Source organism: Magnolia sinica, chromosome 3 (genome assembly GCF_029962835.1).
Source record: "Magnolia sinica isolate HGM2019 chromosome 3, MsV1, whole genome shotgun sequence".
Classification (NCBI taxonomy): Eukaryota; Viridiplantae; Streptophyta; class Magnoliopsida; order Magnoliales; family Magnoliaceae; genus Magnolia; species Magnolia sinica.
The window spans coordinates 63,808,303-63,828,708 of record NC_080575.1 but is presented as its reverse complement, the minus strand read 5'-3'; the positions used below and the strand labels follow the sequence as shown (position 1 = coordinate 63,828,708).

At 39.4% G+C, this 20,406-nt stretch overlaps 1 protein-coding gene across 1 annotated transcript in view; it reads left to right on the top strand.

Moving 5' to 3' along the window:
* Window positions 1-9,372: 9,372 nt before the first annotated feature.
* Window positions 9,373-20,406, top strand: part of LOC131239976 (polyol transporter 5-like) — a 37,549-nt gene continuing 26,515 nt past the window's right edge. Inside the window, exon 1 of the mRNA XM_058237951.1 lies at window positions 9,373-9,530. Coding sequence (XP_058093934.1) covers window positions 9,407-9,530 — 124 coding nt within the window. The 5' untranslated portion in view covers window positions 9,373-9,406. The remainder of the gene's footprint in view (window positions 9,531-20,406) is intronic.

Sequence of the window (20,406 nt, the reverse complement as noted above, 5' to 3'; positions counted from 1 at the left end):
GTTAGGGGACTGTACATGTATCAAACCATTAACACCTCGTCCATTCCGTACCATTTTCTATACTTATGTACACAATGATCTATGCCCTTAGCCAAACCTGGACTAGTCGTGCATAGTGTACACCCAGTTGGCCGGAACCACAAGGCCTCAAAACCTATTTCATATCGACCGCCTCGTCATCAAGATCATGTAGGTACCACCCGTGCATCTGTATGATGCTCCGTTAGTGAGATACGCCGCGAAGTATCGTTAGTGTATCATGTGCGAGTGGCATCATGTACTCCATTCCACACATGTACACAACAAATGCCATGCACACATGCACATGCCACACATCGGTGAGAAAATCTTTACCCATGTGTGTGATGTCACACACCCATACCTCCCCTCTCTCATGTGCATGCGAGGTCAGCTCTTCTCCATTCCATACCCCATGTATGACATCCTCACACCATGCCATCCCATGTCCTTTTAATCCACCATTAATTACAAATCATGAATTAATTGCCATAATCCGAGTCTAAGCTAACTAAGATCACATTAATTGAATATAACCACATTTTAACAATTTCTCTACAAATAGTCCTTCATCCCTTAGCATTTCACCATTTTTCTACACAAGGAGAGAGAGAGAGAGAGAGAGAGAGAGAGAGAGGAGTGATTTTGGTGGACCATCAACTTTAACAATCCCATCCCTTCCATCCATCTCAACCATCGAATCCATCAAGGTGAGTACACCCCTCCACTCTTATGATTTGTTTTCTTTCTTAATTATTCGGATGGTTAATTGTGGGGATGATGTGAGAATAATGATGATGATGATGTAGGACCTGTTGATGGTAGGACCCATTACACACTATAGATGATGGGATGAAACAAATATTAGCTTGATCTAAAACTTCTGTGGGACCCACTAGCTGTGGGCCCAGCGTGATGTTTACTAACCATTATAAATGGGTATACAGTCACAATGACCTGGATGAAGAGAAAACATAAATACCAGCTTATTTAGGGCCAAGGTCCACTATGATGTCCAGGCACAATCCAAGCCATCTATCCATTTTCCTTGATCATTTTAGGTGGGACACACTGAAAACCAAGCCAATCAAAGATCGGTTGAGCCACGCTTTTAAAAATAGTAGGGACAGTGGCACCACCGTTGGAACCATGGGAACCCACCTTGTTGTTTGTCAAAAAAAAAAACAACAAAGAAAAAATAATAAATAATTAAATAATTAAAAATAAATAAATAAAATATATATGTGGACGCTACAGCAAGCAGCATCCTAGTTGCTTCACAACAGGGGCTGGGGTGTGGGTCCACAACGGGCCCCACCCATGACGTAGATATTTAATCTATGCCATCCATCCGATTCCCCAGCTCATTTTAGGCATTGAGCCGAAAAATGAAGCCAATCCAAATCTCTGGTAGGCCACACCATCAAAGAGACTATTTTAATAGTGATAAATTGTTAGGGACCGTTATGATGTTTCTGTACGTCAAAAAATTCTGAATATTGGGCTTGTTATATCCGTACCGGGCCATAGAATCTAATAGATGGAATGGATCATCCTAATGTGCACCCCACCTATGAAAAACTATTAAAAAATAAAATAAATAAATAAATAAATAACAACTGACGCTGTTACTGCCAACGTCCTGCTGCTTGGAATGTAGGCAAGGACGGTGGGTCCCACCACAGGCCCCACCATGATACATGTCGACCATCTACACCGTGCATTTGATAGGTCCCCTTTAAAAATGGGTCAGTCCAAAAAATCAGCCATACATGGAACTCAGGTGGCCCACACCATCAAAAATCACATGAAGACATGCCTAAAATATATAAAGGCACTTGTTGGGGCCCACCTGAAATTTGGATGCATCTGAAACTTGGACTAACCCCTCAACCAAGTAGGACACACATAATAGATGGGCTGGATTCATGAACCACGTCCCGGTGGCCCAATAAATGATTGTGAATGTTTTAATGGAGGATAACCCTCTCAACCTTTGTATGTGGTGTGGCCCACAAGACCCACAGATTGACTTGATTTTAAGCCCCAGGCCCCACCATGATGTATGTACTAAATCCTCACCATTCATCCATCTTACCAGCCCTATCCATTGCATGGTATCAAAAATCAGACTCATTAAAAGCTCATGCAAGCCATGTCACTTGGATACTGGAAATAGTACTCAAAATGCTAAGATTTTTCTGGGGCCCACCTTGGTGATGAAAAGTATATCTGGGCCATTCATCCACTCCTTTAGACCATTTTAAGACATGAGTAAAAGAATGAGGCAAATCCACGCCTTAGGTGGACCACACTATAAGAAACAGTGGGAATAAAAATCCCTACCATTAAATCCCTTGAGTTCTATGGTGATGTGTAACTGCCACCAAAGTTAGGTCGGTCATTGGACAGCAGAGTCAACTCGTTACATATATTTTATATCCAGGTCATCCATCATTTAGACCATCCATGTGTTGTGTTATGGGCCCCTCCCGAAGCATGTACCTTATAGCCATGTCATTCATCTAGTGGGTGGTATCAATTATGATGTTGTTTGTTGTACAAAATGTTCATGGGGTGGACCCCACCATGTCAATGGGACCCACAATTATATAAAATATAATAATAATAATAATAATAATAATAATAATAATAATAATAATAATAATAATAATAAGGAAAGAGAATTGCATGCTTACCAATGAAAACTTATGTGTGACATAACATGGTGCATGTGGAGCCCACCTAGGTGCATGTGTTGTATACCCACACCGCCTATATTTTCTAGTCACTTGGGAAGTGGGCCCACTCCTGCCCATGGACACAAGATAGAGTAGAATTCAATTTTAAGTGGGCCATGCTGACCATTGGAAATTCTTAGGCTCTAGTGTGGCCCCTATATGATGGGACGCTTCCTTAACCATAGACTTCACCTTGTAGTATGATGTAGATCCATGCTATTCATCGGTTCATCCTTATCATTTTAGGGTATGGTCCCATAGACTAGTTAGATCCAAATCTCATGCCACAGGAGCAATATTGATCACTTGTCCACCATTAAATATTTCGTAGAGCTGCAGTGATGTTTGTGAGAAATTTATCCATCCTTTTTAACCGATCATGGGCCACCTAATATACATGTTTTACCAAGCCATTCATCTATTTTGTTAAATCATTTTAGAGTGTGGGGCTGCCTATATATTTATTGTAATCTAAGTCATTTTCATGGTACCCATTGTAATGGTTATTCCTCATTTAGACCGTTAGTTGGTAGAAATCATGCGGATCACTACACCATAGGAATTTGGGATTTTGGGTGGCCCAACTAGTTATGTGGATTGGTGGAAGTTGTGTGGACCACCACACCATATGAGTGCATGTTTTTTATAGCCCACCTAACTGTATGAAATTGGGGCAATTGTGTGACTACTTGTCTAAGTAAATTTATAATTGTTGTAGCCCTTAACCATATGCTCATTAACAGGATGAATGGCAACTAGATTTAGCAAAATGGTGTTGAATATGCAGCTCATAAATCTTGTAATCATGCGTGACATGGATAGCCGTAAATCATGTGGGTATTTGGGGAATGTGTGGCCCAACCATATGATCATGAGGTGCTTAGGTGACTGCTAAACTAAGTGAAATTGTAGTACTGGCCGCCTGACTATGTGAAAGTTTAGTAAAGTGGTTGCCCCATTATGCGAGCTATGATATAAAATAATAATAATAATGATAAGTAACCATCTCACCTTAAGTCCCTTATTATGACAAGTAGAGTGACATTTGTGTGGCCACTCAACTATATGGACTTCTGATAATGGAGTGGCCATAAGACTATGTGGGCATATGGGAATTGTGTGATTACTCAAACTCGTGGACTATGCTGATGGTGTAACCTCATGGGTATGTGAACTTAGGACGCGTGTCAAATTGACTATGGACCCTACCTTAATGTAAGTATTGCATATTTCACCATTTATCCATTAGGCTAGCTAATTCTAAAACTTGATTCCAAAATGACCTAGATCCAATTCCTAAATAAGTTAGACGATATGAAATAGTGTTAATTGAACGTATAACTTTTGAACACTTGTAAACCCACTCAATGTTCATATTTATCTGCACTATTCAATTGTTTTACCAACCAAATAGTTCGATCATGGAACCCGCTAACATGTGCCTTGTACATCTGAACTGTTCTTCCTTATACTACCTTAATGTATGTGAGTTACCTATACTATCTACTTGTTGGGACCCACTATAATGTTTATTTATGAACCCATCTGCTTGCAGTACAACTTGGAAGTAGGACCCACTACGTTATATGAGACAAACCCACGTCATCCAACCATGATTAACTCTTATGTGTATATTATATACCTAAGTCGTCAACTTAAGACTCAATGTATCTTATGACGTTTACCCGTGTCTTCCAAACCATTGTAAAACTACTATGATAATTATTTACAAATCCAACCTACTAATAACCCACTTAAAGGTGAAGCCCACTACATTATATGAGTTTCACCAGCACCATCCATCATGTAGCTCATTTACTATATGTTATATCTATGCCTTTCATCTCATAACCACTTAGTGCATGTACTTTGCGTCATCACCACTCGTTAACCATAAGGCCCTGTTAGGGTATAATCATGTGGTTCTAATAGAAAAAAAAATCATGTTGGGCCAAAGCCGCTAATGGAATATCTATCTTGTGAAGGATATGGTGTAATTCTTAATACAATTAATGCTTGTGATTATGATAGCTATGGATGATATTAGTGATGTTAGTGATTACGGTTAATAGAAGTATATGATTTAATATCTTGATTAATGTTGTTCCACTTCCTAGTATACTAAATTCATCTACTTAATCATGTTGATATTGATCATACTCATGCACCATAGAATGATGGTATGTGCAAGTGTACTTCAATACATTTGTTCATGTGTAAGATATGTCCTCTTCAGTTTAATCACATGATTATGGATTGATATAGTTGATAGTGGCACATGATGATTATATGTCATTTTTAGCTTAAAGGTTAAGCAGACCCTAAACTCATGACATTATATGCATACCACATGCCCTTGAACGTATGCCTTATCATAATTGCTTGAATTCATGCATAATCATAATATACATGATGATCGAAATACCACAATCATGTCGTATAACATGAGTTGGATCTTGACAATGAAATGTACATCTATGATGATGACTTGGGTTATCCCTAAAAATGAACCAGACACCGGAAGTGTGGAAATAGTAGGGGATGATGTGCCCCTTGGGTTGAAAGTCCCTAAACCCCGATGCTAGCTAGGGATATCTCACCATCGGACTGAGTGGATACATGGGTCATGGATTTGACTCCCATTAATGAGGTTGGGTTGAGAAGAGGTGGGTCCAGCCTGCTTAAGGGTTGAGGTGCAAACAGGGACCGGTCTGACTCGCTAGTGAGGAGAAGCATGAATGAGGTCCGCTACTGGCATACCGGGTGGAAGTCCACCGCAGGGCGGGTATGCGAGGTTGATTACTGGTGTCTGGTGCATAGGTGTCGACCACGGTGTTTTCCATGATATACAGTTGGTGGAAGTTCACCGCAGGACGGGTATGCGAGGTCGATTACTAGTATCTGGTGCATGGGTGTCAACCACGGTGTTTCCCGAGATATACAATTATGATATGGCATGACAATATGATGATGATGTGACTACGGATGTGTGTAATATGGTTATGACTGTGGTATAGGAGAAATGAAAATATGAATTGGTAATGCTGGTAGCATTGACTTGGAGTATTACTATGTTGCATATGTATTGCATTGGCATTGACATCATACCTTACGTACTACACGCCTTTCACCATAGATGAATTTTTTGTGGTATATTTATCTTACTTGCATGTAGGACACACTTCACATGTATGTGTACTCACTAGGCTTTTTGCCTAAGCTTCCTATTTCTCATTTTTTTTCATGGCAGGAGTAACTCGGAAGACTTAGCTTTCTCGATGCATTGTATCTATTTTTCGATTTGGCAATGTTGACGTTATGTACCTTTTGGAAAGCATTATACTTATAACCATCAGGATTTATAATGGAGAGTATTGCTTAGTGTTTTAATCATATATCTTCATGCTTAGGTATTATTATTATTATATATATATATTAAAAAAATTAGTCAAAAATCTTCCTTGTGGTGTGCTAAACTCGGGACTTGGTGTATGAAAGTCGAGTGCTGAATTCGGAGCATCACGGAAGTTGTCAGTCCTTGGATTTGGGGCGTGACAAACCGCGTGATCAACGGTCGGATGACTTGATTTATGAATGGAGACTATTCTCAAGGGTTAGATTCATGTCAGGGAATAGACGTAAAGTTATGATAGTTAGCTTGGTATCGTACACATGTACATATTAAATTAACTTTATGGTAACACTCAAGAACTTTCAATACTCGAGTATTGAAATGTTCGGGGTGTTACACTATTATTCAAACGAAAGGGCCAACGCCATCCCCATACTGGTCGTCACGAGACCTCTCTTAGATTGTTTAGGTTAAGATCGACCCTTAACAGCAACTGATTTCTCATATTTTCCATGACCACATTGACCTTGAGGGTGAATGGGAATGGGTTTGTATCGATCAACATGTCTATCTCACATTTTTCAAGAAATTTCAGCAATTTGTGGTCAATGTAATCCTGGATGACGTTCTTGAAGACAACACATTTATTAGTTGAATGAGATTGAGTTTCATGCCATTTGTAATATTTTGTCATTTGCAACTCGTCAGTCGAGGGTTTCTTGTGATTCACAAGATTTTTGATAAACTTCCCGGTCAACAGAATGTCAAATATTTCATTAGCTCTTGCGATGTCAAAGTGTAAACCTTTTGAGCTTTCTGTGCGGTCGATACGGTTGATTCTGCTTTGATGAATGCCGAACATACCAGTGGCTTCATAGCCACCACTTTAACAATTATAACCTCATAATTTAAGTCATGGTAATACGTCCCTAATGACAAGTTCTTTTCTCTAGTTCCTTCTTCTAGTCCCTTCTTCATATTGAGAGACGTTTTTGGTTAAGTCGTATAAATCTGTGAACTCCGTGCCTATAAAATTCTTACGAAGTTTATACTCAAGCCCATCTTGTGCAAGTTGCACAAATTCTACCACAGTCGTGACTACCATATGTGGGCTCATCACCCATTTGAACCATGTGATGTAACTCTCACATGTCTCTCCAGGCAACTGCTGAAAGCAGGCAAGATCAACTATCGTTATCTCTCTACTTTTAGAGAAAAACTGAGTGTGAAACTTCTCCTCCATCTCTTGCCAAGTGTGTACTGAGTCTGGCAGTAGGTTTAAGTATATATCATGTGAAGGCTATTGCTTTTAGGGAATGACTAAACAATTGTAATTTATAATAGTTAATATTCACCAATTATCCGCATTGCATTGTAAATCGGCTGACGTCTTTGATAGTTGACTGACCAGGTTCACCTGAAAATAAGGCAAAATCCAGTCAATAGTTCCTTGGCAATGAGTGTTACTGATCTATCCATTCAGGGTATGGTTTATGATACATCGGGATAGTATTGTGGCGAGTACTTGACCAACAACTTTTTAGATGATTTGTACAATCTAGTCGCGCTTCATCCACTGAGGTTCAAAGACCAACGGCGGGTCGGAGCCGAATCGGTTCAAATTATCTTGGAATATAGGTTTCCTTGGAAATTGCTAAGGGTTAAATCCTTCAAGTAACCCTAAATTTTGATTCTTAGGTACAAAGTTCCTAACCTCTCGCTCCAGTTGCCTAGCCTCCATAGGAGGTAGAACATTTCTCAGCTCCTAAACTAGGTCTGGTGGTGGATTTCGTTATGAAGGCGGCATCAATGGCAGTGGAGCTGCATTATCAATAGAAACTCCCTTAGCATTGTACTGCATTACCGATGGCATTCGCTCGACCATCATAGTCATCAATCAATACATGGCCTCGATCTAGCTAGCCATATATCAATTAGTATTTTCAACTTAAATACGAATTGCTCTAATTGGGCCCTTCCATATTCTTATACAAGCTGAATGCTCAGTTGTACATATCGAAGTATGACAGCTATCTCGTTTGGAAGGACAGTCTGAGAAGTCGATGCTCCTCCCCAATCTCTAGTACCAGGCGTTGGACTATTATTTAGATTTAACGCCTCAAGGGCCGCTGGAACCAGTACGTTCTCAACTGGAGGTGGTGTGGTTGACGTAGAGGGATCGATCCGAGCAGTGTTAGCACTTCTTATACTTATAGTTAGCAATATTACGCTGGTAAGTTAGAGAGAGGTTCCCACCAGACGTGTTAAAAACTGTTTACGTGGTTCTATTTTTGGCTGTTCATGTGCAGGCGTGCCAGAATTGGAATTGTGTCTCAATTCAAACCGCTATGACCCCAAATGCCAAGATAGGTAGACACATGGTGTATGACCGAGATCTAATGAGATCGGCCACCTATTCAGCCATTCACTCAATGTATAAACATGATGGGTTGCACCTTTACCTTCCGTACAAAATAACTTTTCAATACAAATAAAGTGAAATGAAAAGGGGATTCTTATGGTCGGTCGTGGAGAACAACTGCAAAATATCTTTTTGAGTGAAGAACTGAATCCAGCATGCAAGCGTAGACTCAAATTATAGCTAAAATTACTAGCTACTTAATTAATGCTATGGATTACACTACGGAATGTAAACATAAAATTGAAAGTAAAAAAATTACACTAAAAAAATGTAATTTCCTTGGCGTGTTTGGACAGGCCCATCCCACGGGATTAGATTGTAATAGGGTGGATTGCATTCAATGATGGCTGTGTCAGTGGATTGCAGGCAATCCGATGGGATTGCTAAATCCAGGGGATCTACCACCAAGTATGTTCGGCCGGCCTGGTTAATCCCGGGATTACGCCCAGTCAATCCCTTCCAATTTGTTCATCCAAACATGTCCCAGGCAAAAATCATGGGATTAGGTGGGATTAGGAGGGATTGGGTGGATTTCAAGGTAATGATGGTGATGCCAGTGGATTGCTGGCAATCCTATGGGATTGCTCCAATCCAGGCAAAATTTCAACGTGCTTGTTTGGCACGCCTGGCCAATCCCGGGATTACTCCTTCCAATCCCTTCTAATACAATCTAATCCAATCCAGCCTGCCCAGCCAAACAGGCCCTAATGGTTCGGCGTCCGAAGCTTTTTTTTTTATTTTTTTAGTGAGCCGTGACGTGGACCAATGAGGATTAGGGTATCAGGAAATCTCAGTTGACCAGAGATCCGGACTCATTAAACGTCTCGAGCTCTTATGCATTGGCCATACTCTCTCTCTCTCTCTCTCTCTCAGATGGGAAAAAGCACAGCTTCTGATGTTTCCATGGCGCCAACGGCAACAGAGAGGCCTCGAAGGAACAAATACGCATTTGCATGCACCATGCTAGCTTCCATGGCTTCAATTCTCTTGGGTTATGGTGAGATCCTTGCATCTTTATCTTTTGTCTTTACCTCAAAGGAAATGGTGGAAGACTCACGGCTTTCTATCTTCCGTCTTTTCGTCTTTTTTTTTTTTGGTGGGGAGAGGTTTGAGGGGACCGGGCACGACTTAGCTGGAAATCCGGAACCGGCGATGGCGGTGGTACCTTGACTGTGGGCCCACGTCGATCTATGCCTTGTATATCTACACCGTCCATCAGTTTTTACAACTGATTTGATGGCCCCTGCCCAAAATGAAGCAGATACAGTTCTAAGTGAACCACACCATGGGAAACAATGATCATCGAACGCCTACCATTAAAAACTTCATAAAGCCCACTAGAATGTTTATTTGCCATCCAACCTGTGGATAAGGTCACACATGCATGGATGAAGGAAAAAACATAAATATTAGATCGATCCAAAACTTTATGGCCTACAAAAAGTTTTTAATAATCACTTGCCTTTTTTACTGTGGTGTGGTCCACCTGAGATTTTGATATTGTTCATTTTCGGGATCGTGCAATAAAATGAGTTCATAAAACCGATGGACGGGATAGATATACAACACATCTTCGAAGTAGGCCACACGGTCAGGCCCACATCACTGGTTGCGAGGTACCGGCCAAGTCGAGCCCTGAAAGACCACCACATGTCATCTCCTTTTTGGAGCGCAGAGCAGGGAGTCCGGTGTAATAGTTTAGTGGTTGATTCCCTGACCGTGGATCCAACCTCGATATATATGCTGTATATCTACGCTGTCCATCGGTTTTTCCGTATCATTTTAAGGCATGTGCCCAGAAATAGAGGAGATATAAATGTCATGTGCGCCACACCACACGAAACATTGGTGATTAACCGTTAGAAACATCTGTGGTACACCAAAGTTTCGGATCAATCTCATATTTTCGTTTTCCCTTCATCCATGCCCGTGCGACCTTATCAACAGGTTAGATGGCAAATAAACATTACGTGGATTCTAAGAAGTTTTTAATGGTGGGCGTTCAACTACGACTGTTTCGTTTGGTGTTGTCCGCCTGAGAATTCTATCTAAATAATTTTAGTTCCATTTCCTTAAATGAGCTAGCCAAACGAATGAACGGCATGGATATACAACATATACATTAAGGTGGGTCCCGGTTAGAGGATCTACCACTAAGCTTTTACCCCGGACAATTAATCCGCGCCCCTCATTTTTAGGAAGCCGATTGCGACCTACCTCCGTCCGTCACTAGCCTGGAACAGGCCTATCTGTTTTGGAGGCCACCGTGATCACTCTGTTTATCAACACCGTCCAACCCTTTTCTCGGAATGAGACCAAAGATGAGGTAGATCTAACTCTCGAATGGATCACACCAAATAAGTAAGCCTGGGTTGTATTAAATGCAAGAGTCATCTATAGTGTCGTCCACTTGAGCATTCGTTCTGCCTCACTTTTGAGCTCGTATCTTAGAATGATATGAGAAAAGGGATGGACGGCATGGACGAACAGATACGTCATGGTGGGCGTCACACAAATCTGCCTGTTCCGGGTTAGGACGGGGTAGGACGCAAAACCGCTTCCTCAGTTTCAATGTGATTTGGTTTCTTTTAATTTTTAATGTTTTTTTTATTCATTTTTTTTTCCTTCTATATTGAATGAGGCTCCCCGGAGATTCCTTGATTCTCTAACATAAAACAAAGACGGGCTGTTTTTTATTTTTTAGGTTTTATCCTTATTTTGGTTTTAGCACTCACAGACCGTAGATTTGCACACCTTAATAATTGTGGAGAGTTTTCTAACCATACGCTTGGCATAGTGGTGCACCAATCTAGGCTGTCTAACTCGCGGACGCAACTGTGGAGCATGGCCAAAAACTTATACCGAGAAGATATTATTAACAATTTGGCTTTTATCTTAGAATTTGGACCACTCACTATTAAATGGTTAGGATTGTCTAATAATTACTTGATCCATGTGATTTGAGATGTACTCCATCCACAATGGGACCCATAATTTCGATGGTTTGGATAGCCGTGAATCAGTGTCACCTACGAGGGGATGAATCACAACCATTTTTTTATGAACTGTGCAAAACTAACATAAGAGTCTAGCCCTTAATAGTTTATTCCTGTTTATGCAGTCTTCTGATGGTAAAGAGAGAGAACCTCTTTTTAGTGTCATTTGTAAGAACTCTGTAAGGTAGGCCTTATTGATCAACGGTCTAGATTGTCCTATTGTTGGACTGGATGATTGGTTAAACCAGTGGGCACAGTGTATCTGCGCAGGTATGCGTCTAAGGGTTGGAATGTTGTTGTTGTATTACGCAGACAACAATTTGTGTTGTGCTGGGATTGTGAATGTGTGGAGCCGGATGAAGAGTGTTGTGATGGGTTTCAAACTCTCTTCACTTCAATCATTATTTAAGAGAGCTGGGTCCCCGATCCTACACCACGGCGAATTCGAGTCCCATCTTTTGAGTTGCAAAAAGGGTGTGAAGGAGAGGAAGATCCTAAGCTATATGGATATTCTGGTATTCTTATTCTCAGCAATGGCGTCCCACTTAAGTAAGCCACCCTAACCGTTCGATCTCTATGTCCTATGCACAATCAGATCCTTGTGATTTCCGCATTAAGCTATTTTACAGTTGGTATCAGAGCCAACGTACATAGGAATGGATGATCGAATTCATCTATTTCAGATATAGATTCATTCACATAACTAGGGATTTTGGATTTTGATCCCCAAATCAGGATAATTAGGGATTTCAGAATCCAGATCCCCAAAATTAAGAAAATTAGGGATTTAGATTCGAATCCCCAAATCCAGATTCAGAAATTAGAGTTTCCAATCGAAACCCACATCTAATTAGGGATTTTGGTTTCCAACCCCCATATACATGCAGTTAGGGATTTGAATCCCAAATCAGGATATCAGGGATTTTTCATCTAATTTGGGATTTCGGATTTGCATCCCCAAATTCGATTAATAAGGATATCAAACCCAAATTCGGAATATGAGATTTCAGATTTCAGATCTCAATTTGGGATTAAGATTCCTTAGTTCTTACCTACGTCTTCAATGGAGCAGCTAAGGTCATCCCATTCACTGCCGGAGTTGTGCATCATCTTTTACACCAGCAGATCCGAGGTTACAACCTCCATTCATGGCCGAATGGATTCTTGTATCCACCATCTTCCATCCATGGCTGAGCGAGTGTAGATCTTGTTCAAACCCTCATGATGCTTCATTGAACACTGGTAGCGTTCTTCCCTAGCTGCGGTAGCCATCATCACGACTGGAGATTTCTCAAATCTATCTTGTGATGGATGTCGGTCGTTCGGTCCCAAGGATGGATGGCAGCGGCGACTGCTTCGAAAAACCATGAGGCTAGAGCGAGCAGCAACATCTGTTTTTAGAACAGCTATTAGAGGCAGGGATTTAATCTACCCGAATTTTTGGTGACGGGTTTGCGAACCCAATTGAATGTTAGCCGGGTCTGCAATGCAGGACCCGAACCGGATATATTAGGATCCATATTTCAATCAGTGGGCCTTGATATCATTCAAGGCCCATTGATCTGATAATCTGGTCCACTTGATATCATTCTATTATAATTTTTGGTCTGGGCCATATATGGGTTCAATCATGAATGTATAGTCTAACTCATTAAGGAGGATATGGACCATCTATTATGATCTGACCGTTTATTAGTTTGATCAGGAACTTTCATCTGACTTTTAACTCATCTGTTCAACTTATGGACAGCCATACATAGATCTGCCCATCAAATTATTCAGTCCATGCTATCTATCTATCATAAGAATGTCAGGAGCTCAATTTAATTATGCTCATTTGAACAAGTACATATCAAATAAGAGTCCTGATTCGGCCCTATTATTGGCCCTTCATCCATCTTTAAGTGTTGATATGGACCATTGGAATATAAGGTGTGAAACCTATTTATATGTTTCACTTTAAGGATTTCCAAAAGGTCAGTATCAACTAACTTATGGACAGCATTGGGCTAATTAATTTATAATCCATTGAGAGGTGGGATTGTAATTGTGATCCTAAGTCTATATTTGTAGTAATGGATTCGGTTGTGTTAGCCACCATAGTGACCTCAATCGATGAAAATTCTACAAGTACAAACTTGTAACATTGGGATAAGAAGGATTACATATAGTTGCGTTCACATTTTCCTGCATACGGTAATGAAAACACAGACGATTACCATTTGGCAGTCACATGAACGGGTGAAGTAAATGGTGATGGTAATGTAAGGCTGAAAGACTCATCTCACCCATAGGTGTCGCGTGTCTCAGATTTACATGACTGACATCACTTAGCTTTATGTTCAGGAGGATCACTGGCATGTCATTATTACCACCCACAGGAGGAATGATGATGATGTAACAGATCCTCACTAGGATGTGATGGTTGGGCCCATTTTCATCGTAGATAATTCAGTTGATGCCTCCCTTAACAACTGAATTGATTAATTTTGTCTGATATTTGTTTACATTCACGAAATTGTTTTGTGAAATTACGAACTAATGTGAGTGTATGTGTGTCTCTTTTATTTCAGTCTCAATTCCAACTAATCCGAATCAAGTCCCTACCCTAAATGGATCTAATTACACTCAATGGAAGAACGTCATTGAAGTTGTACTGGGCTATTTTCAATTAGATCTGGCCCTAATAACACCAAAACCACCAGAACCATCTGATAATGCAACTGAAGCTGAATATAATCGATGGGTTGCATGGTTTAGATCAAATGATACATGCTTGAAAGTCATAAAGTATTCGATTTATGAATCTATGAAGGGAGCCATGCCTGAAACAAATAAGGCCAAAGTTTTCCTAACTAAAATGGGAAAGCGATTTAAGAAATCTGATAAATCTTAAGTGGGTATTCTTTTGAATAAATTGACTCGCTCATCCTACGAAGGAAAAAATAATATCCATGAATACATGTGGACAAAGTTGTATCTAAGATCCGTTCTCTAGGGCTTATACTCACTGATGATTAACTAGTTCATTTAATCATGAACAACTTACCTCCCCAATTTGGTATGTTCCTGGTAAACTATAACACTCTGAATGACATGTGGACATCGGATGAACTTATCACCTAGTGCATCCAAGAAGAAGACATAATCAGGCAGATGGTTAAAGTTCAAAATGTTAATATGGTGACCTCCAATCATGGGCATGGGCAAGGGAATAAAGGTAAAAGGAAAAGGAAACAAAGTTCTATTAATGGATTCTCTGGTCCTCTATTTGGAAATCATGAGAATTAATATGGAAATGGATCTAAACGCAAACGGGTTAAAGGCAAACCGTGCTTCTTTTACAAGAAGGTGAGACATCTAAAGAAAGACTGCGAAGGGTTTAAGAATTGGCTAATAAAGAAAGGTAATCATTCTGTTCTTGTATGTTTTGAATCTAATCTAACCAATGTGTCAGTGGATTCCTGGTAGATAGATTCAGGAACTACTATTCACATATGCACTTCTATGCAGGAATTACTACAGGCCAGGCCACCAACTGATGCAGAGCGCTCAGTATATGTAGGCAATGGTGTCAAGGTAGACGTGGAGGCAATAGGAGTCTATAGGCTTAAGTTGAAGTCTGGTTATTTTTTAGATTTACTAGATATATTTGTGTACCGTCTATAAGACGCAATTTAGTTTTAATTTCCTGTTTGGATAAATTGGGATATTCATTTCAATTTGAAAATAAAAGTTTAGTATTTACTTTAATTTGATTAAAGTTGGGACTGGCTCTATAGTAAACAACTTATACCAGTTAGACTTGATTGCCTTTCACGTTTATAATATTAATACCTTGCATGGAAATAAAGTGGGATCCAAGCGAAAGCTAGACTATAAGAATTCCTTTATGTTGTGGCATAGGCGGCTATACTATATATCTCATGAGAGATTAGATAGGCTTGTGCGAGAAGGAATTTGACATTCTCTAGACTTTTCTGACTATAAATTGTGCAATGATTGCATAAAAGGAAAACAGACCAAAACTAGAAAGAAAGGTGCAACCAGGAGTATAGGTCTATTAGAGGTGATACATACAGACATTTGTGGATCATTTCCTATAGCTTCATGGAGTAGATGCAAATATTTTATTACCTTTATAGATGACTACTCTCGTTTCGGATACCTCTACCTTATTAATGAGAAATCAGATGCCCCGGATGCTTTTAAAATCTATAAGGCCGAAGTTGAAAATCAAGTTGATAAGAGGATTAAAGTTGTCAGATCTGACCGTGGTGGTGAATATTATGGCAGATATGACGAATTAGGATGTAATCCAGGGCCATTCGCTAGATACTTATAGGATTGTGGCATTGTCGCACAGTACACTATGCCTGACACTCCAAAGCAAAATGGTGTAGCTGAGAGGCGTAATCACACCCTTATAGATATGGTGTGAAGCATGGTCAGCAATTCGACATTGCCAGAATCTCTGTGGGGTGATGCGATCAAAACCACAATTCATATACTAAATAAGGTTCCCACCAAAGCAGTAAGCAAAACTCCTTTTGAGTTGTGGAATGAGAGAAAATCAAGTCTCCGATATCTACATGTTTGGGGTTGTCCTGCTGAGGCTAAAATTTATCACCCGCATGAAAAGAAGCTTGATCCTAGAACAGTAAGCTGTTTCTTCATTGGATACCCAGAAAGATCAAAAGGCTATCGATTCTACTGTCATTCCCACTCTATTAGGATTGTTGAGACTGAGAATGCCAGACTCATTGAGGACACTGAAAACAGTGGGAGCAAAAACATAAGAAATTTTATATTTGAGGAACAAAGGACTGTGACTCCTGTCATAGTTAATCCAGATCACGTGGATATTAATAATGCAACCGATTTTATAGTCACTACAGAACACCACGTAGAACCTCATATACCAACCACTGATGAGGAAAATAAAGATAACACCTAACAAGAAGAACCATTGAGAAGATCTGAAAGAGAGAGATGACATGTAAATCGAGAGGATTACATCGTATACTTATAAGAGCGCGACTTTGACATAGGGGTAGAAAAGGATCTTGAATCCTTTACACAAGTCAAACAAAGTGTTAATCCTTCTTGTTGGTTTGATGCCATGGAAGATGAGTTGAAATCCATGAGGGACAATAAAGTATGGGATCTTGTAGAGTTACCCACTGGAATAAGGCTGATTAGTTGTAAATGGATATTTAAAACCAAAAGGGACTCCAAGGGTAATGTCGAAAGATATAAAGCCAGACTTGTTGCCAAGGGTTTTAACCAATATGAGGGCATTGACTTTAAGGAGACGTTCTCACCAGTATCTAAGAAAAACTCATTCAGGATCATAATGACTCTTGTAGCTCATATGAATTTAGAGTTACATAAGATAGATGTAAAGACTGCATTTCTCAATGGGGATCTAAATGAGAATGTGTACATGTTGCAACCCGAAGGTTTTGTAGCTACTGGCTCAGAACATTTGGTTTGCAAACTAAAGAAATCCATCTATGGGTTGAAACAAGCATCGTGATAGTGGTACCTAAAGTTTCATGAAGTAATTTCCTCATACGACTTTGTAGAAAACACTGCTGATGAATGTATCTACATTAAAATCAGTGGGAGTAAGTTCATTATGATGATTTTGTATGTTGATGACATTCTGTTGGCTAGCAGTGATATCATGATGTTGAGCGACATAAAGAAATTCTTATCTCAAAGATTTGAAATGAAAGATCTTGGTGAAGCTTCTTATGTCATTGGTATTGAGATTCACCGTGACAGAACACTTGGACTGCTTAGCCCGTCATAGAAGGCTTATATTACTAGGGTACTCAAAAGGTATGGCATACAAAATTGTGCTTCCTGGCAGTCGCCCATTGTGAAGGACAACAAATTTGGCCTATTTCAGTGTCCAAAGAATGATCTGAAAAAAATCAAATGAAAGAATTTTCGTACGCATTAGTAGTGGGGAGCATTATGTATGCTCAAGTCTGTACACGACCGGATCTTGCCTTTGTCACTGGAATGTTGGGAAGATACATATCTAATTTAGGAATGCAACATTAGATAGCTATAAAGAAAGTATTACAGTATTTACAGAGAACGAAAGACTTCGGACTCACATATAGAAGATCTGATCAGTTGAAGTTGATCGGATATTCAGATGCAGACTTCGCAGGCTGTGTTGACACTAAAAAGTCTACTTCAGGATACATTTTCATGATGGTGGAAGGAGTTATGTCGTGGAAAAGCATGAAACAGTCACCACAACCTCATCCACCATGGAAGCTGAATTTATTGTCTGCCATGAGACATCTAATCAGGCATTATGGTTATAGAGTTTCTTCTCAGGTTTACGAGTACTGAAGCATATCTTGAAACCATTGAGTATATTTTACGATATTTCAGCTAATATTTCCTTCTCTAGTAACAACAAGCATTCGTCAAGGTCGAGGCATATCAACATCAAATATCTTGTTGTAAAGGAAAGAGTTCAGAATCATCAAGTGTCCGTTGAATTTGTCGGCATTAAGCAGATGATTGCAAATCCGCTCACTAAAGGGCTCCCTATCACGCCATTTTAGGAGCATGTGACATCCATGGGAGTCATTAATCCCACAGATGTTTTCAGTTAGTGGGAGTTGAGCGTGTTCTGATTTTCACAGACATTTAAAGATCTCATTTTATGCAGTTTGTTTTTTGGATGATTTTGATATAAAGATTTATTTCTGCTTCTCTATATATATTGTAAATTTTTGAGTTAGTAAAACTATAGTCGCGTCTTATATGAGACATGTAAATGCTTCAGGACCTCTTAAGGATTGACACATATTATCACACTGAGTGTGTAATCCTTATACCACATTTCCTAGCATCAGATCTATGTCGCCAAGGTTGTTGATATTTGTGACCGTGCTTAGCCTCACTTTGCCTAAATTAAATGTTGTGACGACTATCGCGATTCGATACTGACAACTTTGATGGACCAACTGAACAGCATAACCCATATTGTCCAACAATTCATTGGTTAACCATTTGGATTTTTTCTTAAAATCAAAACTTGTTTTCAAAATTGTTCTATATACGACAATCATTGACATTACTCAAAGAGGCCCAAGTGGGCCTTATTGATCAACGGTCTGGATTGTCCTATTGTTGGACTGGATGATTGGGTAAACTGGTGGGACCTATTTCATGTGATATGCTCGCAGTGTATCTGGGAAGGTATGCGTATAAGGGCTGGAATGTTGATCTTGTATTACGCAAACAGCAATTTGCATTGTGCTAGGATTGTGAAAGCGTGGAGCCAGATGAAGAGAGTTGTGATGAGTTTCAAACTCTCTTCACCTCAATCATTATTTAAGAGAGCTGGGTCCCCGATCCTACACCACGGTAGAATTCGAGTCCCATCTTTTAAGTTACAGAAAGGGTGTGAAGGAGAGGAAGATCCTAAGCTCTATAGGTATTCTGGTATTCTTATTCTTAGCAATGGCATCCCACTTAGGTAAGCCATCCTGACCATTCGATCTCTATGTCCTATGCACAATCAGATCCTTGTGATTTCCACATTAAGCTATTTTACATACATTAGATTGATAGGCTGTATCTCTAAGGGACGGTTTGGATCATAAGTTGCTTAAGATAAGTTACTTATCCTACAAATAACTTATATTAGTTTCTACTTATTAAAAAGATAATTATGTTTAGTAAACAACTACTTATCAACTTCTCCTCTCTTTTCTCTCCTATGCCACTCTTCAGGAACTTATAAAAAGTCAATAAGCTAAAAAATAATAATTGAAGTTGTTGACTACTTTCAAGTAAAAAAAAAAATACTTATAATTGTTGTTGATGTCTTAAATCTGTCAGTAACAGGGTCTCTTAATGTCATTGACAGACCACTAGATATCATTGAGCAGATGTAAATGCCATCGACAAATGCTCGATCCCATCAAGAAAATCCATGTTGATTGCTGAAAAGTTTTGGTGTTGCTACTCAATAGCATCGAATGAGTTCAATGCTATCAATAAATCCTCAATGGGATGTCGATGCCATTAAAGGTCTCATCAAATAAATGCGCAGAATTGCATAAGAGCATAAGTTGTTTCATATTACGGTTGTAACACTATATATATCAAGTATAATAAGGATTTAAAGGGGGCAGAGAGAGAGAGAGAGGTGTTCTGTAGCATTCTAATTCATTCCTAAGGGTTCAAGGGAAAATTCAAGGCTTGTTCGAATTAGTAAGATACTATCTCTTGTAATTTCTGCTTTCATGGTGCATTACTTGTCACTTTGTGCCATGGTTTTTTCTCGCAAGGATTTTTTCACATAAAATTTGGATTGTTCTAGTTTGGAATCAGTTGTACGATTGTGTGTACTTTGCTTGATTTGTCTTTGGGAGTTTCTGTGGTTTCTAACAATTGCTATCAGAATTAACATTGGGAAGCAAATCAAATTTGAAAGCATGGTATCAATGGTATCTAACCTGAAGTTCGATGTAAACAAATACTCAGGTAAAAAAAAATTGAACTATGGAAAGTTAAGATGAACGGTATCCTAATTCAGCAAGGATTAGACGAAGTTCTCCATGAAAAACGACATGAATCTATGACAGAAAAAGAATGGAACATAATGGATAAGAAAGTTAGGACCTTTATTTAATTATGCTTAGCGGATGAGGTTCTTTATAATGTTATGAGAGAGAAAATTGTAACAAGTGCGTGTGAAATTAGAGAATATCTATGTGAAAAAATCTCTTAAAAATCATTTGTTCTTAAAGCTATAGTTGTTCAATCTAAAGATGACAGTGGGGGCTGATGTTAAGTCCCACATTAGTAACTTCAATAGGTTGATTTGTAAATTGT